The sequence below is a fragment of the Diceros bicornis genome, chromosome 26, assembly GCF_020826845.1.
Source record: "Diceros bicornis minor isolate mBicDic1 chromosome 26, mDicBic1.mat.cur, whole genome shotgun sequence".
NCBI classification, from domain to species: Eukaryota; Metazoa; Chordata; class Mammalia; order Perissodactyla; family Rhinocerotidae; genus Diceros; species Diceros bicornis.
Genome location: NC_080765.1, coordinates 32,434,437 through 32,452,302, shown reverse-complemented (window position 1 = coordinate 32,452,302; position 17,866 = coordinate 32,434,437). Strand labels below are relative to the sequence as shown.

At 46.7% G+C, this 17,866-nt stretch overlaps 1 protein-coding gene across 2 annotated transcripts in view; it reads right to left on the bottom strand.

The window, feature by feature from the left end:
- The window catches only part of GPR139 (G protein-coupled receptor 139), a 51,096-nt gene that overhangs the window by 13,344 nt on the left and 19,886 nt on the right, over nt 1-17,866 (bottom strand). The window contains exon 2 of one of the 2 annotated variants that reach the window (XM_058569933.1): nt 388-2,615. The exons of the other annotated variant lie outside the window; for it this stretch is intronic. Within the exon in view, the coding sequence (XP_058425916.1) occupies nt 1,681-2,615 (935 nt within the window). The 3' untranslated portion in view covers nt 388-1,680. Of the gene's footprint in view, nt 1-387; nt 2,616-17,866 lie in introns of those variants that run through there. 2 annotated transcript variants of the gene reach the window in all.

Below are 17,866 nucleotides of genomic sequence, written 5' to 3'. Positions count from 1 at the left end.
GAAGGTTGGGGCTTGTGTTGTGCTGGGGCCTTTTCAACCACACTCATTTATTGCAAATTCCCTTAAAAAGGGTAGACATGTTTTCCAATTAGGAACAAAAATACAGTAAAAATCCAGCCCGAGGAACCAAGTGTTCCAGGTGGACTGTCTGCTTTTCATCTGGTCACCAAAAATATCATGCAGTTCCAAAATCACTTTGGGACATTTCTTCCAGAACAGGGATAATTTCAAGTACTGGGAGTCTGGGAGAGAAATTAAAACAAAAAAAAAAGGCTAAGTAAGAGGAACTCCAACGTGGATTTCCCTTTCAAAACACATCAGTACATACACAGGAGCCTAATGTAATCGTGTGTGTGTGTGCGCGCGCGCGCACACACACACGGGCACACATGAGTGGTAGTTCCCAGGGAAGCCCTTTTTAATTACATCCTAGAACTGTTCTTGCCTTGGAAAGGCAAGGGGAGCATAACTAAATAAATTCATATTTTATCATTTTGCAAAGGATCTGGGTTAAATAGCTTCACCAAAAACTGGCACCATCTTTTGAGTCATGTGCATCAAAGGGCAGACAAGCAGACCACATGGGCACCTTTCCATGTCGATTGTGTCTGCATTTGTGGCCGAATGGCAATGTCAGCTGGACTGTGGGGCAGAACTGAGAATGCCTCCCTTCACACCTGGAGAGCTACAGTTCCTGACCCTCGAAAATTAAATCCAGTTCGGAAGTCACTTTAAATAAAACAATTTGGTGAGGGCTTCAGTAAGCAAGGAGGCAGGGTTGGCAACTTTACACGTAAAAGGCTTCTCCAGGAAGCTCGAGTGGCACCATCACAAGAAGCTATTTTGAGTAAAGGGATTGTGCACAGCTGACATGGGGATGGATCGAAACAATGGCAAGAGTGGGCTTATTTTTTTTGTTTTTCTGGGCTCAATAAATCCTCCTTTCCCCCCATGCACCAGGCAGGGTCTTTGTGTTGGAGGAGATAGATAAAATCTATACATAATGGTGAATAGAAAGACTGCGGCTTAGACCCCAGGTCTGAGTGTCATAGTTACGTTGGTCTGAAGCCTTTCCAAAGAAGCTCTGGCCAGAGTTTGAATGGGATTCAATACTCCCCTGTCCCCACAGTGTCATTCCATAGCCAGGGGTGCCAGGGCTACTTCAAGGTCACAGCCCTCTCTAGGACAGAGGGCATCTTGGAAAAATCCAGAGTTGGTCAGCAGTTAGCTGCTGAGAAGAGCACAGGGAAGCGATGGATGACCTCAGCTCTTGGAAGAAGAGTGTGGGCTCAGATACGTGCTACTGTGGCTTGGTGTGTCACATAAATGAGTAGTTCCCAGTGACTGTAGATGGTGCCAAGGCTAAGTCATAGGCTATTTCTCTACTGTGTGTCCTTACTGACCACAAGATGATGACACTAGCTCCAATGGCATCGTCAAACTGGTAGGAACTTTTGCTGTCAACATGACTTTGTGAAAATAAATGCATAAATGGAAACAAGATTCATGCTTTTCCTTCTTCTCTTCCAGCTTTTCTCATCTACCAGTCTGAGAGTTTCTCAGTCTGTGGAGACAGGAAATCAGATTAGCACTCTCAAGGAGAGCCGTTCAGCCGAGGATGGGCCACCCTCCCATCCGGAAATGGATTAGACAGAGGCACTGGGTGCCAAACCCACGGGGTCATGGGGATACTTTTATAGGTTTTCCATTTTTGTCGTACTGGTACACCAGCATCTTGATACAGTGTGAGTTGGCCGGTGAGATCCAGGGGCTACTCGTTATGGAAAAGTTATGGTTGGTGTAGAACTGTACGGGTTGCTTCTGGCACTTGAAGAAGGCCTTGAGCGTGGCGGCCGCCATGGCTCGGAACCGCTTGCTGATGAAACAGTAGAGGAAGAAATTGATGGCTGTGTTCAGAAGGGCCAGCATGTTGGCAACGTCGGACATAACGTGCACCAGCCAGCGGTTCTGGATGGGCGCCCCATAGAGGTGGTAGAGAATCACGACGACGCGGGGGGCCCAGAGGGTGGCAAAGATGGAGGTTATGGCGAACAAGATGGCGGTGGTTTTCCCTGTGGAGTAGCCGCGGAGGCGAAAGTTACTCTTCCTCCTGAGCTTGTACACAATGATTGAGTTCAAGACGAAGAAGATGGAGCAGGGCACCAAGTACACCGTGAAGCAGTGAATCCAGATCAGGACGTGATGCACAGAGGTGCTGCTGTAGTCTTCCGTCCAGAGGTTGGGCCACCAGTAGTAGGGGATGCTGGTCACGAAGCAGGTGACGTAAACGCTCGCAATGACCTTCCGGGTGCGCGCAGGGTAGGAGACCGTGTGGTACTTGAGTGGGTGGCAGACGGCGATGTACCGGTCAATGGTCAAGGGAACAGTAATCCAAATGGAGGTGTGCAGGGACGAGAATTCCAGCACTTCCACGATCTTGTCGGGCACCTGAGGCATCTGCATGTTCAAGATGAAGTCTTCCAACAGGAAGTCCACGAACACGATGAAAAAGAGGACCAGGATGTCCGCAGCCGCAAGTGCCAAGAGATAGTTGTAGGAGGACTTCTGCCTTCTGGCCACCAGCTGAGAGAGGATGATCACGGTCAGGATGTTTGCTGTGGAGAGAAGAGAATCCGGTTTATCTCTGAAGCAGGATGACTTCATTGGCTACTAGGGAGCCCAAGGCATGTTTATTGGGCGCCGCCATGGAAGTCAAAGGGACTGAACCAACGCTTTTGAGGGACAATCTCTGCACTACAAATAGCACACATCTGGATATTATTTTTGACAAAGTTTTACGCTCATATTGTAGTTTAATTGCTCCTCACACAGTCACGACAGGTGGTGTGGCCATTGTCTTCACTTCAGAAATGAAACTGAGGCTCAGAGAGCTCAAGGGACTTGCTTAGAGTCACACAATTACTAAGTCCTAGTGACAGGAACCAAACCTAGGTCCCCTAATCCAAAATCCCACGCTCTTTCTTTTGTCCAACTGCATATGGAGGATATGGGGGAGCGGTGGTTTTTCCTGCTTCGTGTATTCAGGTAGGAGACTGGACTCTACGATCTCTTAAGAACCTTTTTAGAGCTTGGATTTTAGGACGGTTCCTTTTTTAAGTGGATTCAGAATGGAAGGAGCAGAGAAGATCATGACCTTCAGATTAAATTAAAAATAAATTATATTTATGCTTATTCACTCGCATATATGTAAAAATGTACATTTAAATTGGTTTCAGGATTTTGCTGTTATGAACTGCTATATTAATACCTTGACACGGGGGCCGGGCCCCTGGCTTAGCAGTTAAGTGCGCGCACTCCACTACTGGCAGCCCGGGTTGGGATCCCAGGCGTGCACCGACACACCACTTGTCCGGCCACGCTGAGGCCACGTCCCACATACAACAACTAGAAGGATGTGCAACTATGACATACAACTAGCCACTGGGGCTTTGGGGAGAAAAAGGTGGAAAAAAAAAGGAGGAGGATTGGCAATAGATGTTAGCTCAGAGCCGGTCTTCCTCAGCAAAAAACAAGAGGATTGGTATGGATGTTAGCTCAGGGCTGATCTTCCTCACCAAAAAACAAAAACAAAAACAAAAACTTGTATGTCTCTCCATGAGAAGTAGCTCCATGTGAGAGTTTCTCTTGGGTAGATATATTTGTAGAAGTACATTTATCATGTTTTAGAGTATGTGCATCTTCATCCTTACCAGATATTGCTGAATTGCCCTGTAAAGTGGTTTTACTAATTTACACTCCCAACAGCAGAGAAGGAGAGTTCCAGTTGCTCCATATACTCTCAGTACTTGGTACCATCAGGGTTTTTTTTGTTTGTTTGTTTTTTAAGTCTGTGCTGTCCTGGTTCTTGGTCAAAGCACTTTGAAGTTGTGGAGAGTTAAGGTCCTGACGATATTAATTAGCCAGGATTCAAACGCAGGACCAACACCCATGCTCTAAACCACTCGCAATATTGATACTTCCAAGTGGGGGTGGGGGTACCATGCACAGAGTGTGCAACAAAGAAAAATTATGAATAAGTTTTATTTGAAGTCTCTACTTAAGAAAAGAGGCCTGTGAAAGCCAAGCTCTTTGTATTTGTAAACCTGAAATTTCAAAAGTTTATTCATGCGTTCAAACGGTGTTTTGTGCACCTACTATGAGCCATGCCCTGGGAGGAGATGTTGAACAAAACAGACATGGTCTGCCTTGCCTTCAGAGCTTAGAGTCTTAGAAGCAAGAAAATCATCAACTGAAGAACCACAGAAGAAAATGTATAACTGGAAACTATAGTAAGTGCTATTAGTGATCAGAAAAATCTTTGCTGAGGCAGTGATGCTCAAACTGAGATTTGGAGCAGCAGTAGGAGGCAAAAAGTGTGGGAAGAGAAAGTGTGTCAAGCAAAGGAAACATCATGTGCAAAGGCCCTGAGGTGGGGGGAAGCATGAAGTGTTGGGTTTATTGAGGCAAGGAACACATATTGATTTCTATTTGCTTTGTAAGCATTTTTGCACATCATAGCTGTCTTTTATTAAACAGCCGTGTTCTGTTGAAAAGTGTTCCAAAATGTTTTATTCATTTAGGAATCTTTTCAAAAGTATTCAGCATCCACCTTCTGTATGCATGGGCCCAGGGTGGATACAAACTGGTATTGCAGGCCTTCAGAGTCTCCAGTCAGAAAGTAGAAACCACATGTAAGTGACAAAGTACTTAAGAGATAAACAAGAACACACACAGTGATACAAGAGCTGCTAGTGACAGGTACAGAAAGAAGGGCAAAGGCGTTGGAGGAGGTTGTGGGTCAAAAGTCTGGACACTCTGATTTAATCATGTACAGTCAGAGCTTCAGGGAACCAAGCTGTAAAATCAGGTCTGAAGCTTTCCTATCGAGCCAAGAGCATCAGTGCCCAGTGATTAAGAGTATGGAGTCTGGGGCCAGCTCCAGTGGTCTAGTGGTTAAGTTTGGTGTGCTCCACTTTGGCAACCTGGGTTCAGTTCCTGGGCACAGACCTACACCACTCGTCTGTTAGTGGCCATGCTGTGGTGGTGGCTCACATACGGAAAAAAAGAGGAAGATTGGCAGTGGATGTTAGCTCAGGGTGAATCTTCCTCAGCAAAAAAACAAAAAAAAAAACTATGGAGTCTGGGGCCAGATTGCCTGGGGTTCAGTCCTGGCTTTACTATTATTGGCTCTTTGGCTTTTGGCAAACTTATTCAATCCCTCTGTACCTCAGTTTCCCTTTTTATAAAACGAAGTTAATAAGAATATCCACCTCATAGGGTTGTTTGAGGATTAAGTGAGATAATTTTTGTGAAGTGGTTAGAACAGGGTCTGGCGTGTGGTAAGTTCTCAGCGAATGTTGGCTATTGGCTGAGAGTCCATTCATTTAACAAATATTAATTGAGTATTTACTACGTGGCAGGCACTGTATGAGGTGCAGGAGATGCAGGGATTCACAAAAAGGAAAAGTTCCCCTTTATCATGGAGCTTACAGTATAGTGGGAGAGACAGGCAATACATAACACACAAAAACGTACCAGAGAATTTCAGATAGTGATACTATCCAGAATAAAACCAAGGGATGAGAAAAATTGATGGGGGGGGCGTATTTTTTAGATTGAAAAGTGACAGTTGAGCTTAATTAAGGATGAGGAGAAGGGATCTGCTATGAAAAGATCTGTGGGAAAAGAATTCTAGGCAGTGGGAATGGGAAGTGCAAAGGCCCTGAGGTGGGAATGAGCTTGGTATTCACGCAACAGAAAGAAGGCCTCTTATCAGTCCTATAATCATCTCCATTTTACAGATGAGGAAACTGAGGCTTGGATTTTTAGGTAATTTGCCCAAAGCCACATACTGAGTAAGTGGAAGAGCCAGAAGGCAACTCGAGCTCTGTTTGACTTAATGGCATATCAAGTTCTGCTTTATTTTTGGTCATAGGAAAGTGTTGTCAGCTGGAGGGAAGGGATTCCTGTTCCCCAGGTTGCCTGTGACATAGAAAAGCGCTGTCATTTCTCAGAACCTCTTTTTCTATTCATTAAACAATGCCCACATGCTCTCATATCCCTGCCCTGCCCCGAGCCTATAAAGGGGCAGGAATGAATAAATGCTGGGGTCTCCCCAGAAAGCACATATATTCTACACACATGTATATTCTACAGAGAGTGACTCTTTACCACTGTTTCTTACTCCTCAGTTGAACCCTGTTTGAAGTGTGGTGCTAAAAATTTTCCATAGCCAAACTCTTTAAAAATATCCCAGCCCCATATAATTAACGCTTTAAGTCAGGCAAGTCAGCAACTCCCAACGAAATTGCTAGGTATTCATATTTGACATTTCCTTAAGTTTCTAGTAATCGCCTCTCTTGAGAAACTAACCCGCAGACATTGAGTTTCCCACTGCCTTTGTAGAGGTAGATTTTCCCCCAAGGAAACATCAAGAACACTGAGGAGATCCTTGGAATGAGACAGATGTGTGAGCCACTGAGAGTCAGAGGGGAATGGAACGATGCCTGTGTATTGATTTTCTGAAAAAGAAATGAGAAGGTAGAGTGTTCAGCTCTTACGGTCTCACGTTTGCTATAATTCCCCACATCAAAAAATCCTTTCATTTCCACCGTGGCATGTTTTCCCCCAAGAAAAGGAGGGGTGTTGACAGGGTCTGTGTGTGTTTATAATGGGTGAATAAGCGAAGAAATCCAAGTCATCATTGCCAGAAATTCCATTTTTCAGCTTTTCTCTCAAATGAACTGGCCCAAGACTCTGTTATTGTGGAAACCCAGCCAATCTCATCCGGGCAAGTCTCAATGAACTTCTCAATCAAAATGTCAATGCTTCTAGAAGGCAAATCCTTTCTGTCAATGGGGTCGTTGGACGGGTTTAAGCTCCTGGGTAGTGTAAGGCCCGTGTTTTGTGATTGCAAAGCTTCCTGGTTATGTTCTTGGGGGAATTCATTTCCTGTACTTTGCAGCTTACTGGGCTCAAATTCGAGAGGATTTGGGGAGGGGCTGAGAGAACAATACAGGTTGGGCTGTCAGACCGCACCCCTGAATGGTCTACTGGCGCAGAGGCAGAGGGCCTTCCAGAGGTATTTTCTGTGTCTGGGAGGACTAAGAGGTCCATGCAGTTTCCTTGGAAGAGGCAGCTGGAACAGAGCACTGACTGGGAGTTCTGATTTTATATCTCTTAATTCTGCGATGTTTCCTTTTTTTTTTTGGTCTTTGAAAATTATTTTTTAATTACAAAAGTAAAACACACTTGTGAAAAGTTAAACATTTTATCTGTGTATACTAATATTATTAGCTGACTTTTATTGAGCATGCACTATGATCAGGGCACTTCTAAGCATCTTACACACAATATCTCACTTAAGGTTCACAACCACCCTACGAGGTTAGTACTATTATTTGAGAGCATGGAGGCTCAGAGAGGTTAAGTAACTTGTTTGAAGTCACACAGCAAGCAAGCGGTGAGCCAGGACATTAAACCAGGCTTTTTGTCTCCTGAGTTTATACATTTAACTACTACATTAGAAACTAGAAAGCGAAAGTCTGCCCAAATCCCCTTTTCCAGAGAGAATGTGGTATCTAGCGTCATAGATGGCCCCCAGTTACCCATAGGTATTCTTGCCCTTGTGTAGTCTCCTCCCCTTGAGTTGAGCTGGTCCTGTGACTTACTGTTGACCAATAGATTATGGCAGGAGTGACACTGCATGACCAGGTCATAACTGGGCCTTGTAAATATTTGCTCTTGGGATGTTCCCTCCTGGAGCCCAGCTGTGAGAAGCCCAAGCCACGTGCAGAAGCCCTGTGTAGAGACTCTGGTTGAAAGCCCCACATGAGCTTGGAGGTGACATCCGTCTTGGATGTCCAGCTCAATAGAACCCCCAAGTGACTGTAGTCCCAGCTGCCCCCTGGCTGCCACTGCATGAGAGACCCCGAGCAAGGACCACCCAGCTGAGCCCAGTCAGCCCAAGAACCATCGTAAACAATCATGAATTGTTTTAAGCCTCTAAGTTGTGGGGTCATTTGCTATGCTGTAAAAGATAACCAGCACAGAGGTTTGTTAACCGTTTGCTGCTTATATCTCCAGGATATGCTTATATGACTGTAATTATAAATATAATTAGTAATAACGATTATCCTCACAAAATGAGATCATACAATGATACTGTTGTGCAAGTTGATTTTTTTTCAATTAAAAATAAATGGTGGATTTTTCTTCCCTTTGTCAGTAATATTCATGAAATATTCACCTGCGGCTGGACATTGCTTATTCTATTTTTTGGCCACTATAGACCTTCACTAAGTATCTTTGTATATTTCTGTAGAATAAATTCCCAAAAGTAGGAATGGTGGTTTAAAGGGTAACACACTTTTCCTTTCTTTCTGTCTCCTTCCATTCCTCCTTCCTTCCTTCCTTCCTCTACACAGCTAAGAGAATTTATAAGAAGGAAAAGAGCTCAAGTTGGAGCTAGAAAAGGATTTAGGTTAGACACCAAGAAGAACTTTTTGATTACAATGGCAATTATATGAAGAAGAGCAGGCCACTGACACCACAGTTGCTCAGTCCATGCAGGTCTTAAGAAAAGGACAGAGAATTGCTTATTTGGGCTGATTAAATTTCTAGGGTTACCGTCTGCAAATCCTTTCTCTGCATCCTAAATTACTTTCTTGTGAATTTCCAAAAAGAGAATCATTTACCCCTTTCAGTCACCATCCCCTGTGACTTAAATGCATCTGCCTTCTTGAAAGTTGCCTGTCTTTTGCAGCAGAAGAGTCAGCCCCCATGTCCTGCAGACGCACAGGGACCCCTGACACCGTGAGCAATTCCAGTGGTGCTATTTTAGCTGCTCCCGGGAGGTGCCCCAAGGACAGACTTTTAGGAAAAGCAGTTTCTAAGCCTCCCAGGTAAGAAGTCAGCACTGCCCTTGTTTAGATCAGCTGGGGAGTGGAGACTGAATTGTACGATGGAGCGTTGCCTCTTGGGGGCTGTCACCACCCTGGAGTTTGGAGCAGAGGAAGGGGAAAGAAAAAAGATGAGGCTGACAAGACTTGGCGTTCAGTCTTTTGGGCCTCCGTGGATGGTGGTGGGAGGTCTTCAGAAAGTTCTGCCCTGAGGGATCCGAGGAGAGGAGCAGGGAAGGATTTCCTGGGCAGCTGTCCCACCATGTGGTTCCCGCCTCAGGCACTGCCAGCCGGTCAGTGACCATCCTTGTTTCCCGTTGTTGCACTTGCTCCAGGGAAGAATGTCTTTCCTACAGTTGGTTATTAGCGGCACAAAACTGGCTTTGGACTAGTGAGGTGGAGGTCAGGCAGTGGGACCCCATCCTACGGGAAAGGCCATCCCAAAGGATGGCTTCCAGGGTCCCGGAAGGGCTCTGAAGGGCCATTCGGTCTTTTTGCTCTTTGCGTAAAGAGCAAACCTCACCCCAAATATCCAGATACATGAGAACCTATCCTAATCGGAAGAGGCTGTGAAGTGTGATGGTTAATCTCTCTGAGCCTCAGTTCCTACATCTGTGAAATGGGCATCACCATAAGTAGTACCCTCATAGGCTGTTATAAAGATACGTGAAATAACGTGTGTCAAGTGAGCACTCAGTAAATGTTAGCTATTGCTACTTTTCACACCTGGCCAGTTCAGTTCAGCAGACAATCATTGCGCGAGAGGCCGGACCCTGTGCTGGAAGTGGAGGTGAGCAGGAGAGAGTCGGAGCTTTCAAGGAATCCCAGAGAAGATTCCAGTTTCCCTCCACGGATCACTCCAGGGGCTAACAATCCTGTCACCCGATCAGGAAGTTCTTCATTGCCTCTAACCTGATCCCTCCAGCGGCAGCTGTAATTCCACCTCCCCCTGCACTTTGTTTCTCTGCTTGCTGGGGAAGAACGGTGGTCATTATCTACGGAAATATATCCTTCAGAGCCATTATTACGCGATGACGCAGTTGTCTCTTGCATTCTCTGAAATAGCCTTGGTTCCTTTTAAATTTTAGTTCTTATTTTGATAGCTGTTTAGTTTTCTTTGTAGCTTTACTATGATGCTCTTCTCTACTATTTTTCTTGTGGAGACCCTATTTGTCACCACACTTAGCACTTGAGTGGATTCTTTCAAAGCTAGGGTCACTGTTCCTCCTTTCTCTGCCTCTCCCTTTGTAGGGTCTCATGTCCTGACTGAGAGAACAGCCTGAGGCAGGGATGGCAACAATATTTCATCTTCAATCGATTGGTAGTGGCTGTCCGGTGCCACGTTGAAAAGTATTCTAAAACCACGCCAGTGCTTAGTAGTGCTGCTATGGATTGGTGATGTCTGCCATGGTGAAACAAATGCTGTGGGTTTGCCCTGAGGATCTTGGGCGCTGGATCCATGGTGCAGCCTGGCTGGCTTTGCCCGGAACTTAACCAAGCAGTGGTTTCCATTATAGATCAGGACTAGTTGAGACCTAGCAAGGCTGCCCCTTGCAGATGAGCAGTCAGCATGAGCTAAGACGGCAGCCATCCCAGGGCCATCTGACTCTGGGCAATGGAGAAAAGTGAGTCAGCATCCGGCTGGTCATCTCATTGATCTGTCCCATCAACTGGCCTTCTCCTGACTGCAAAATCGGTTCTGCTTTTTGACCAGGGGCAGTTTCTTTGGGTAACCATGACAACTGCTTAGTCTCAATTGGGAAACCACATTCAAGTTGGCCAATAGACTCCAAAGTTTTGAAACTATACTTCTGAGTGCCAAAGTTCACTTTCTTACGGCTACCATACATTGAGCCCTTACTACGTGCTGATGATGAGATGATTTATGTGATTTGCTGATGAACATTTTTACTTGAAAAGTTATGCATTTAGTTTCAATGGTATTAGAGGAATGTTATTTTTCCATTTAGGCTAGTGATAAAAGTCTGCTTATAAAATAAGTTCAGTTTATTAAAAAAGTGAGTTGATTTAAAGAAAACTGTAAGAGGATAACAGTGCAAGGAGAATGCAGGCCCTGGTCTCCATTTTACAAGCGAGGAAACTGATGTTCAGAGAGGGTTAGCTACCTGCCCAAGACGGCACAGCAGGTGAGTCAAATAAGCATTTTGAAAGCACTTGATGGTGCCATCCAGGGTCAAGTGCCATACAAAGTGATGGGTGCAGCTGTGTTTTCTCAGCTCTGGAGGTTTGTCACAAGGACAGACGGGGCCTTGAGGTGGCTCTCCAGCCAACACAGAGCAGAAGAGTTACCAGAAAGGACAGGCTCCTTAAAATGAGAGGCATGCATTTTGGAGTCTGGCTGAGCTGCATGAGCATCCCAGCATCCCATGGTTTCTAGCTGGCACTCGTGGAGAAGCTGTGCAAACACCATGAGCTCCAGATCCCTCATCAGTAAGGTGGGTAGTGGTGGCATCGGGTTCGGAGGGTGGCCATGAGGATTACGGGAATCTGGGACACACAGCTCTCAGCACAGAGCCTGGCACAGGGAAGGCTCAAGAAGCGGTCACAGTTATTACACGTGAGTGTGATGACCAGTCCCATGAAGGTGATAAACTGAGGCAGGCGAAGGCCCGACGTGGAGGAAGAAGCACTGGGACATCCAGGCAGGGGTTTCCCCTGCTGTAGGTCTCCAGGATGAGAGTATTGGCTCTAGAAAAGGCTTCTGACTCATTTCTCATACTTGGTCAATGAAAGTGTCCTCAGACTTCCCAATTGTGTTAGGAGCTGCCTCAGGTTAGTTTAGGTTCTGACAGAGACCCCCGTGTGCCCCTGGACAAGCCACTTCCCTTCTCAGGGTCTTAGTGTCCAGATCTGCAAAACAAGCCAGTGAAGAATAAAGCAATAATCATGATGATAGTGTCATAGCTCACCTCCAGCTGAGGTGAGTGGGAGTTTAAGAGGCAGGCCAGGCAGGGGAGGGCTCTCCAGGGAGAGTGAACAGCACGTGCAAAGGCCAAGGGGCATGAAGGAGGCAGGTCCCCACCATCCTCTCGGGACAGCTAACAGTTATTGCGTGCTTACTGTGTGTCAGGCCCTGAGCTCACGTCTTCATACACAAGAAGTATATCTCATATCTATAATGTTAAATATTATCTAATATTATAATGTCTAATATTAAGTATTCAATACTTAATCCTTACTGATAAAGTAGGGACCTTTTTCATCCCCTTATTATAGATGAGAAAGACTGAAGCTCGGAAGGGTTAAGAAGTTGGTTGAGGTTGGATGCAGGTATCAAGTGTCTCTTCCGGTTCTCCAGTCCATGGACACCTGTCATATGAGAGCTGAGCAGGGCTGGTACATTTGATAATAACGGTTCCTTTATTAAGCACGTACTACGTGTGGCTCACTTGCTAGGGGTTTTACTTGCATTAAATTGAATCCTCACACGACATTAGAAGACAGATACTATTAACATCCCCTTATAGAGATGAGAACACTGAGGCTCAGTGGGTTAAGAGACTGGCCCACTCAGACATCAATGTGTGCTGGACTCAGGATCCAGAAACAGTTCATTAGACTCTAGAGCCCATTCGATGCGCCTGCTTGTCTAGATGCTTCCATAATTAGCTCGAAGGAACTGACCCTTAAATAGAAACGGGCCCGTGTGTTCTTTCTCTTTCTTTCCTTTCTTTTTAAACAGCGTATATCAGCCAGCCCGTATGTGGCACGAGGGGAGCATTCCCTTCAGAGGAGTTGTAGGGCCTTTGAGAACACCTGCCACTCCCAGGCCCTGGGAATAAGTGGGGGAGACAGAGACAGTGAGTCCATCTCTGCCTCTGAGGATCTAACTGCTTCCTTGAGTGTCCTTGAAGTCCAGGGCATACGACCGAGACCCTCTCCACTGCCCCTTCAATATTGGATGGTGCTCCCCACCGGCCAGTTCATCTGGTGCTCATTTCTGCCCACTCTGCCCATCCCCAGACTGCCAACTGGCAGCTGGTGACTGCCTTGCGCACAGGATGCTCGTTTGTCTTTGCTGTTTTGTGGACCCAGGGTGATGGTCACTGGGTGCCAGGGGACCAAGAGGAAGTGAGAGGCTTCCAGGCTCTTCATCTGGAGTTCACTGGGGTGTCAGAGGCTAACTGTGGCTCTGCTCGGGCTGTCGCTGTTTGATTAAACGTCTTGCGCTAAGCCCCATCCATCTGCCTCCCAGTGGCTGCCTGGGGTAGGTATTTTTAGCTGTGGGCAAATAATTTATCAATTGTGCACACAAAACGCAGCCAGCACAACGCCTTCATTTTCTGGTGCCTGTCTTCTTCCATGCAGGCAAGGACAAAGAAAGAACAAAGGACAAAGGATGTTGGCACTCACTCACTCACTCAACAAACATTTCCTGAGCCGCCCGCCATGCCTCAGGCACTGTCTCAGACACAGGGATGCAGCAATGTGCAAACACACAAGCGGATCGAGTCCACATGGAGCTTACAATCTACTTTGACCGAGTAGACTTCTGCCCTGTAACCTACCAGCTCTGTCGCCTTGGGTAAGTCACACATTTCTCTGGGCTTCTTTATTTCACTGAAAAGCGTGAGCGGGGCCTGCGCAATGTGCCATTCACAGTGCTGAGGCTGCTGGTGAGGGGAGGCAGATATCCGCCCCCAGCAAGGGCGGCAGAAAGGGAAAGAGGGTGCATGACCAGGCAGCAAGTGAGGCCCAGGTGGCCCGGGCATTGTCTCGGGCCCACGGAGAGGAAGCAGCAGTGAGTCCTGACCTCGGGGCCAGGGAAGGCTGCACGGAAGTATGAAGGAGGAGATGGGGAGACGGGCGCTCTCGGACCCAGGAAGAGCATGAGCCAACCAAGCGGACTGTGGGCTGACGCTGTCAACAACTAGAAGCATAATAAATAAATTAAACAAATAATTCTTTAGCCAGTGACCCAAGCTGCCTTTCCAGCCTTAAGGCGTCTCTTCCCAGCGGCTACTTCCTGGGGACAGCTGGTTGCCTGCGGCTAAGGCCACGTACCAACGGCAGCAATCAGCTGTTGGTTTTGCACCTCCAGCTGCCTTCTAGTACTAGGTCTGCAACAAGTGTCTCTGACTTAAAAGAAGGAAAAGCAATAACATGTGACATCAGGGAAAAAATTCACTAGTATATACAAAGCTGATGTTGTTAGGGTTTCTACAGACCCAGGGTTCCACTGCTACAGACAGCACCGGAGCTGACCACAACCATGACGACTACCACTTAGATGACTCAGGAGGCACTTCAGGGGCTCCCAGTGTCATCCCGGAAAGACAAGTGGCAAAGAGTACAGATTCCGGAGCCTGCCTCTGCTGCTTTCTAGCTGTGTGTCTGTGGACAGTTTACTTAACCTCTGTGCCTCAGTTTGCTGATCTATGAAAAGGATGATGATATGGCACCTATAGGCTTTTGTGAGCAGTAAATGAATTAATACAGGGAAAATGCCTAGAATAGTGCCTAGTGCCATGCATGCTATGTACATTTTACCAACATTACTATTAGACAGGTTAGAAATCCAGAAGGGCAGGAAGTGTGTCTGCTTTGCTTATTACTATTAATATATTACCAACCTCTTACACAGTTTCTGGCATATAGTAAGTGCTCAATGAATATCTGTTGAATAAATGAATGAATGAATAATGAAGAATATAGATTAACAGTATCACAGACATGCAGAAGGGCTGGCTAACAGTTTTGAACAGACTGGAAGATTACTAAGGGTTTACTGCAGAAAATGAGTCAAGTGATGTGATCAGGGGTAACTGGAAATTAATCAGAAATTGATTCAGTGTTCAGTGGATGAGAGAGATCTTTTTGAGGCTATCAGCTCCCCGATAAGAGGTTTTGTGCCAGAATCTTCCATGTGAATCCAATTCAGTTCAACATAAATTTAGTGATGCCCAGCTATGTGCCAAGCCTGGATCAGGCTCTCGGGAGTACGAGAGCCATTCCTCGGGCTCAAGGTGCTCTGAACTCACTGCATAAATCATCCCAAGGCAGCATGAGGAGTCATTTCAAACTTGCTGCTCGCTTCAAAAGCTCTATGCCTGGGCTTGCAAACTCAGATGGTAACAGGGGCCAGGCAGGTAACACTGGTGTGTGAGGCGGGCATGCAGGGGCCTTTAGTGACATGGACAGCTCGTGCCCTTTCCAAGAGGGCAGCCACTATTTCGTTCCACCTGGTGGTTTCCCATGAGGAATGACAGCCAACCGTGGCCAGGTATTCCAGTGTTTCAAGAGAGGCTTGCAAGCAACACACACACACACACACACACACACACACACACACACACACACACACATCCCCACAGAGTGTGGCCTGTGTGTCTCTGGTTTGAGACCTCTGCTCTATAGCCAAAATCCAGTGTCTTGCACGGCCAACCAGATACCTCCCACACCATCAGCTGCCTTATGCAACCCGTGCAAACGCACAGCATTCTTTCTTACCTCTGTAGCTTTGCATGGGCTTTCTTCTGCCTGAAATGCCTTCCCTGCCTACACCCCTTTGCCTGGCAGACTTTTTATTTTTAAAGCCTTCTATGATCTCAGTGCGCTGAGTTAAGCACCTGATTGGCTAGAATATTTAACACATTTTTGTAATAATCTCCTTTAAAATGTCTATCACTCATTCGCTGGGATCCCCTGGAAGAAAGGGACTGTATCTCTTTTCTCTGAACCTTGAGGGCCTATCACAGGGCAGTCAAAGAGTATGCACTCCATCAACGTTTGTGGAATAAAAGAGTGACGGATAGATGGATGGATGGATGGATGGATGGATAGATGGGTGATGAGGGGTGGATGGATAGATGGATAGATGGATAGATGGTAGATGGTAGATGGTGGGTGAATGGATAGATGGATAGATGGTAGATGGTAGATGGATGGATGGATGGATGGATGGATGGAAGGAAGGATGGATTCCCCAAGGCACTCTCTGTGGAACATTCGTCTGCTTGCTGTCACTTTTATGGTATTCCATTATATGCGTGATGACTTATCTTACCCCTTACTTCTGCTTTCTTCTCTCTAAACCCAGTCTCTCTAGGTAGCCTCTTGGGAACTTCTGGCTGTTATGTCCTATGACGGCTGATGGGTCCGAGTTCCCATTCTCCATTTGCTTGCTTGCGCATGATACTGAACTCAGCTTCCTCACTGCAATGCGGACAATGACATCTCCCCATAGGGCTTGTTAAGAAGACTAAATTAACATATGAAAGCATTATTACCATGCCTAGTATGTAGTAGGTACTCAAAAATATTATTCATTCCTCCATTGAGTGTGATAGTCAGTTTCTTTCTTAGAGCACTGACTCTTTCCCTTGTTGAAACATGGAGACGTTAGAAGCTCCAGTTCTGAAGCCAGACTCTGTGGGGTTGAATCCAAGTTTGCCCATTCCTAGTTTTGTGGTCCTGGGTAAGTGTCTTAAGTACTCTGTGCCTTAATGTTCCTCGTCTGTAAAATGGGAATGATAACTCCTGTCTCACACAGCTCCTGCGGGAATTAAATGCGTTAACACAAATCAAGTGCTTAGAAGAGTCCCTGGCTCCTAGTGAATGCTCAGTAAATGGTATTTTAGTTGCTCACCAGCCCAACCCAAGAGACTCTGGGGTGAAGAGGAGTTTGCATTTTCACCAAGACTACTCAGGCCAGCCTCCCTTCCCTCGCTTCTCTCACAGATATCGACTCCCTATGTGTTCAGGCACCTTGCTACACGCTGCTGCTGTCACAGGAAAGCAGAAGAACTGGTTTCTTCCCTCCTGGAGCTTCTAGCCTGGCAGACACCAGAAGACACCCAGAGAGAAGCTCCACAACTGCAGAGGACAGCACGTTATGGGAGCCTTTAAGAAGGGGGAACAAATCTAACCTAGAGGATCATGGAAGGCTTCTTGGAAGAAGTGGCATGAGCGCAGTGACGTGGAGGAATGGGAGCCAATCAGTGATTGGGGAGCAAAGTGTGCCAACAAGAGGGAACAGAATGTGCAGAGGCCAAGAGGGAAGACAGAGAGGATGGCTGCTGGAGCAGCTGGAAGTTCAGCATAGAGTGGAGGTCACAGACCAGACACTTGTGGGTGGATTCCAGGCTGCAGATGTCTCTTTACCAGTTTTGAATCAGTTGCCGTGATAACAAACTGGAGTATCTCCTGTCCAATCCAGGATTGAGCTTCTTTTGAAAATCAGAAGGAGAGGCCACAGTGGGCCCACATTTCCACGTAGGGCTGCCCTCCAGCTCAAGTCCCCGCCAGGCCTCACTCATTTGTGCCGTCTGCCCGTCCCTGCCAGGAGAGAGAGCTGGAGGGAGGCCTGGCTGGAGAAGAGACAGACAAGTAACAGCACCCGATTCTAATGACTCAAACAGCTCTGCAGCCGGGTTGAGTTGAATTTGTCGTGAGGCAACTGAGGGTCATCAAAGGGCTTTAGGTATTAAAGGGTTTTACTAAGTAAGATGCTTATTTCTGCACCAAACCATAGACATCCCTGAAGGGAGGCGAGGTGGGGGGTGCAGAATAGAGGGTCCCTCATACACCTCATTGAAACTTGCAAACATGGTAGTATTGTGGCTTCCTCGCATATAAAATTTGACAGGAGCCAGCAGAAATGCTGAGAGGGACCATCTTCCTGCATAACGTACCCTCTTTTCCCCTCTTGGTCTAGCGAGGGAAGGTTCCACAGGATCTGGTTGTTCAAGAACGTTGGAAAGCTCCCTTATGCACACTGCCTGGCTGCACACTCACCAAGGCCGCCATCCTGGTGGGCGTTCTGTTCCACCAGGGGACCTGCATTCTCCCAGCAGGGGCAGGGCGGAAGTGGCACATGTACCAGGGGACGTGGACAGACGGGGAACAGGCCATGCCCAGAAGACAATGTCTGATTACCCGGGGGCCTCGGGAAGCAATTTTCCGTGGTTGGAGAAATTGGTTTTTGTACCTCTAGCCTGTGCACA